Genomic DNA, 5,914 nt, shown 5'->3' on the forward strand with positions numbered 1-5,914 from the left:
ATATATAACTCCCTCAGGAAAAACAAAATGTTTGTCCCGTAGATGTAGCATAAGCACAATATCATAAAAAAACCGATGAAAAACTGGGCGGAAATCTGAATTTCTAGCCAAAACTTGGGGTGAGCAGATCCATATCTCTTCTTCTCCCCAGCATAAAAATCTTATCTTTTGTGAATTCAGGCACCAATATTATTGTTTTATGCTCATATAAGCAGAATTATGGATCATTCTATACATCATTAAACTCCAATGTGAGTGTCAACTCTGCAAGATCTCTATAGAGTATTTGTTCAATATGTAGCCATGATTATGGAGCATCAGCATAGATGAATTCAAATCATTTCCAGCTGTAGCTTTCTGATTTTCCATCATCGGTGCAGCTATCTCCGCCGGTCATGGAGAGAGCCTGAGCAGCACAAGTCAACTGAAGAGGGCCTTGTGGTGATCCAGATTGCGAGGCATTCTGCTGATCCTGAGAAACCCACAAGCCTCCCACCATGACTACCGGTCTGTTCACTTGAGTTGCAGAAGAATTAGGAATTCTTCGAGTATGCAATCTATATTTCTGAAGCAGGAAAGGAATATTGATGGAGGTAATCAGTATAAGAAACAGAGGATTAGAGGTGGTTAATTGAGAAAAAAAAAAGGAAAGAGATAGAAAAATTAAGATTGGAAACATTGAATCAACCTGAAGGTGACTTTTTACTTCATCATTTGTCAGCCCGTCAACCTTCATTAATTCTCTGATCTGTTTTGGAGTCGCAACTGCAATAGTAAAAGAGGGAACCCTGCTTTAATTTCATTTCATCTTTAAGTTTTCTAAATAAGCATATAAGATCTAGTTTGATTTACTCCCCGCCTACTTTGAATCAACAGAAAGGCAAATTCCAATTCATTTAGCAAGCTATAAGCCCCAAAATTGAATTTTTTTCAGATCAGCACACATTAAAGTTGGATACCATATGAAGTCAATCAAAACCATTAAATTTCACTTTCCAATTCAATCACAGCAGCGCAACAAAAACTTACAAATCTAAAATTCCCAAATTTATTATTATCAATTTTTCAGATCTTTGCGCCTCAAAGTTGAAATTTGATGAATTCAGTCACGTTAAAGTTCAATTCATGAAAAGAATTGTCAAAACATTCCAATCTAACCTTGTGCACCTCCGAGCTGCTGAAGAGCAATGATGAAACGCCGGTGAAGCTCTGGAGACCAGCACCGCCGTGCTTTCCTCTGTGGATTCTGCTGATACTGTTGTTGTGGCTGCAAACCCAGGTGTTCGTTTCTAGGCGAAGAAGATGCTATTGTCACAGCCTTGGAGTTCAATCCACTGCTACGATTGTCTTCTTCAGCAGCAACGGTGGTGATCGGGGCAGAGCAAGGAACCTTGATCGGTAGAGGCATGAGGGATAGATCCGGCAAAGAGATGCTCAGCTTCTCCTCTTCCTTCCGCGGTGCCGCCATGGCTTTGAAGGGTAGGAATGCGCGGCCGGTATTAGACTCCAGAAAGAGGGCATCACAGTCCTTCCGGCCATGGGATCTGTCATCCTTCTTCTGCTAAAACCAACAAAGCCCATACTTTTCAGAAGGGAAACGAGACAAATACAAATTGATCAGTTCTTTGATGAAAAACCTCTTGGGAATCTTCCTTGCCATCGATGCTTTCATGGCTGGAGTTATCGCTCCAGAGCTGAGCAGAGCTCATCCACTCCATCTTCTCCTTGCTCTCCTTCTCCAAATTCATCGCTTTCTCCTCCTCCTTATACTCATCCGATCTCGTTTCAAGGGGAATAAATTCCTTAAGAACACTGTCATCACTGCCGTCGCTCTGGCATTGCTCCATCTCCAGTTTCAACACACCGATCACTACACAGCGCAAATTCCACAACCATCAGAATGAGATAAACAGATATTAAACAATAATAAATAGAACCATGGTTTGAGATCGAAAGAAGGTACCATCGGCGAGCAGAAGCATACACAGAGGGAGTTCGCGCTTAAAAGCTTCGATTTTGCGTCTCTCTTCTTCAAGCCTCCGAGCGAAATCTTCTAGTTTTGCAGCCCGGCTGCCGGCCTGAATCTCATCCTTCAAACAGCTAAAAATCGTTCTTTTAGTAAACAGTTTCAAATCAAGCCCTAGCTCGGGTGCCAGCAACCCCATCTTATCTCCGTCTCACCAAAGATCTCTCCTTTCTCTCAGTATTAATACCTTCCAACATGGATCATGGAGATTAAAGAAGAAAATTCCGTAGCCGTGACTGCAAATTATTTATAACAGCTGCAACAAAGACCCAAAACAAGGATAGATTAGGATGCAGAAGCGAGAGAGAGAGAGCAGAGAACGGTTCGATGAACCGGAATCTCCTGAACCGGAAAAAGCTTCAGCATTAAAAACTCGAGATTCGCCGCGGTGGTGGAGAAGAAAAGGGTAGACACAGCGGAATCGATTCGTCGCGTACCGAACCGGGATCGAGATACCGCTTCACGGCCGCTTTCCGACTCGGCCGAGTCAAAACCCGGATCGGAGAGTCGGCGAGCGAGTGAATCTGTGAGGGGTACCACTTTCTTTATTATTACGATTTTACCCCTTACTCTCTAGTGCAAGATTCTTTTCCAATGGAGTAGGTGGGGCGTAGGCATCCGTGACCCGATATTAGTGATGCCTTTTTTATTTATTAATTACTTTTATTTGCATATATTAATTATTTCATTTTGCATGCCAATCTCTTGTTGGTCTATTTATACTGCATATATCATATTTGCAACCTGTATGGATTCCGATTCTCTTAATTATATGCTTACCCAATCATAATTATTTCATTTTTTCTTTATGTCTAGATAAAACTTTATAGGAATGAGATATGTAATTATATAAGAAGTATGTGCTGCGTATGTAAATTTCCTTTTTTTTTTTGTAATTTGAATTTTCTTAAAATATAATTAGAAATTATTTTATAAATTAAATTAATTTGAAGCAATTTAAAATGAAAAATGACTCGATATGGCCTCAAAACTCATCTTAAGATATCAAAGTTTGGATCATAATGCATCTGGAAGATCATGAATCTACTTGGAGATTAGTGCAAGGAATAATATACCATTAATTTCCCACGTATCTCAAAATATATATATGAAAATTTTAAAATTTATCATAAATATTTCATGGTTATGATTTAATAATACAAAGCTTTACCATAGTTTAATATCAAGGCTAAACTGTATGGTTTGAGAATTCGCTCACTGAACCATTTGATAATGTGTGGTTGGGGCCTGATTTGTTTAAAATATATTATGATAGGGATCACTATTATGACATATTTTTAATAATTAAGTTGTATTATTTATTTTATGCAATGCTAATTATAATATTATTAATATCAAAATTTTCTTAATTTTTTAAAAAGCAATACTAATGTGTTTTCTTAACTATTTAAATAAATACTGCATAGAGAAAAGTAACAAATTTCTGGTTCTATCAATACACCGAGAGGGAAGGAGAGTAAAATGAAAAAAAACTCGGATTGTGCTAAGAGAGAAACCAAAGAATGCCTTTGATGTTATGTAATGATATATAGAAGTAGTATCTTGTTCTTTCTCAGATCATATCGATGAGCCATAAAAAAGCAGAGGGTTATAGATTGGTGGGTAGAGGCAACTACCATGTGCCATGAAATAGAGCAATGAGAGCTAAAAGAAAAGATGTCGTGATAAATTGAAAGAGTATAACACATTAGTCGTTCTTGAGATTATAATGATTAGAATGGTTGGTTCAGTCGTTCTTAATATGGTTCTCATCATATTAAGAATCGCAGTAGTCATAAGGCTAGTGGAAAAAGACCTTTGATTTCTTATCACTCTCTAAGGGGTGAAATAGGTAAATGTGGGCATTATACTCGTCAATTCAATAACAAAGATATTGCTGGAAAGGAGAAGAGGAGAGGTTCCAACTACTTAGTTGGAATCACCTCACAAAGTATTTATGCCCACATCTGAGTCGGTGGAGCCTCTAGTCGTACTAAACAATCTTATAGATAGAAATCATACGCTAAGATTAGTCGATTAAAAGAGTACGGGGACTCTTCCTCGGGACATGCAACATGATACAATTATTTGCAATTGAATTTACATGTGGACACTCTATTAAGGATGACTTGGGATATGTTCATGCCATGCAATTGTTTTAAATCCGGCCCGAAGGCCATGCAAGAAAGTAAAAGAAGATTTTAAATAGTTGAAAGATTTTAATCCTAAATTTTGAATTATCTTGAATCTTTTATTATTAGGATTTTTTTGTAAAAAATTTATATGTTAGGGTCCTTTATGAGCCTAGATTGTATTATCATATGCTGTAACCTAGAAAAATCATAAATAACAAGAAGAAAGTGAAAATTCATCACGATGTGCGATGTAAACAAGCCAAACAAAATATATTGGTGCCGCTAGGTCAGCCACATATTCTAAGAAAGCAGGAAAAGCAATCAGACTTCTCATATAAATGTTTTATCCTAATTGTATACATGAATATAAATTGAGAATTAAGGTACAGTGCACAAGTAGCTGCTCCTGGTCCTCGTCATGTGATTCAGTGCGTCATGAACGTTGGAATATGTGCCCGTACTTTATTTCTGATATAAACTCAATTCTAAGGATTCTGCTCCCTTCTCCATCCAAGGTTATTGCTGCCCTTCAGTCATTGGGCACTAGCCCTTCCTCTCAAGGATATTGCTCCCTTCCCCGAGCTAATGCCCCGCAGATGGCATCCAACATCTGATCCCTCAGCTCTTGGATCTACTAGTTCACAAATTATCATATTCAACTAATGTCTATATTATGAGTTTCTTCTACATGTACTACTCCTCTTATTGTTTGGGGCATGATCCACACACATTGAATATTTTATGATATTGATTCCTGATTTGTCCGTGAATCGCACCTCAGTGGTTAAAATGTAAGAAAGGAGAGAGATGGAGAGATAGAGAGACAAATAATTGAATAGTAAAATGTTATAAATATTAGTCATTTCTCATAAAATGATCTCTTTGTTTATAGAGAATAGAGTGAAACATATGAAATTATATTTCTGACCCTTCTTTAACGAGGTCGTCACAGGATATTTTGGGTATTTTGCTGCAAGGCTTTTGCTCAATTGTCCTATCATTTGGTATGTTAGGCTATCATAACTTTGGCATGGTAAGGCTGGTTAGGTTGGCTTGATTTAGTCTGTGTAACCTATTGACCGACTTCAGTCAGCCTTGAGTCAGCAGGACAACAATAGTCGGTTAGATTTTGCTTATCAATTGGTCAAGTTTGATTGCCGACCCTCGAACCCTATTGAGGGGCTTAGGTCAGCAAAACAAGAGTAGGCTATCAAGTAGAGGATGAATCACCATAACTTGATATATAGCTCATTTCTTGACAAGGAGGCTCTTCAGGATGGTTGTGAGACCTTGTCGTATGACCGAAACTTGGTCCATAATGAGGAACTTCGAGGGCGTCTGTGGGATGTCTGGTGATGGTGAGGAACTGGTTTCTTTCCTTGAGTTGAATTTCCTGAGAGGTAGCTTGATACCTTTGCTCGACTTTTCTGTGGTAGTTAGCTTTAGTGCTGATTTATTTGTTCAAGTCCGATCTACCTAGATTTAGATCTTTTTTTTTTTGTCCTTCTCCAGTCTCGGTTGTCTTTGTCCTTGGCTCGAATGACTGCATCTACTAGGTAAATAGAGCCTCTTGGTCTCATGTAGATGGACCCATCCTTGTTTTACTTAATTTTGGACCATTGATCTCCTCAAGATTCTTGCGAGTACATTTTTGATGTGTGTTCATCTGATTAATCCTTGAAAAAAAATGTTTTTAAGAAATGAAGTTTATTAGAGTGACATGCCTGAATATATCATGATTAGAAATATATAT

General features: G+C 37.9%; 1 protein-coding gene across 2 annotated transcripts; it reads right to left on the minus strand.

Annotated features, from left to right (window-relative positions):
• LOC110033153 (myb family transcription factor EFM-like) lies at positions 1-2,377 on the minus strand. Of its 2 annotated transcripts, none has more exons than XM_020737045.1 (5): positions 1,964-2,377; positions 1,638-1,870; positions 1,159-1,561; positions 689-765; positions 1-565 (listed from the first exon to the last, which is right to left on the minus strand). In XM_020737045.1, the coding sequence occupies exons 1-5, from the start codon at positions 2,163-2,165 to the stop codon at positions 338-340; spliced, it is 1,143 nt and encodes a 380-aa protein (XP_020592704.1). In that variant the 5' UTR covers positions 2,166-2,377; the 3' UTR covers positions 1-337. The 2 variants fall into 2 exon arrangements, with proteins under 2 accessions (XP_020592704.1, XP_020592705.1); XM_020737046.1 differs by having other exon boundaries at positions 1,159-1,558; positions 1,964-2,375.
• Positions 2,378-5,914: the final 3,537 nt, after the last annotated feature.

Source organism: Phalaenopsis equestris, unplaced genomic scaffold (genome assembly GCF_001263595.1).
Source record: "Phalaenopsis equestris unplaced genomic scaffold, ASM126359v1 Scaffold001098, whole genome shotgun sequence".
In the NCBI taxonomy this organism is placed as follows: Eukaryota; Viridiplantae; Streptophyta; class Magnoliopsida; order Asparagales; family Orchidaceae; genus Phalaenopsis; species Phalaenopsis equestris.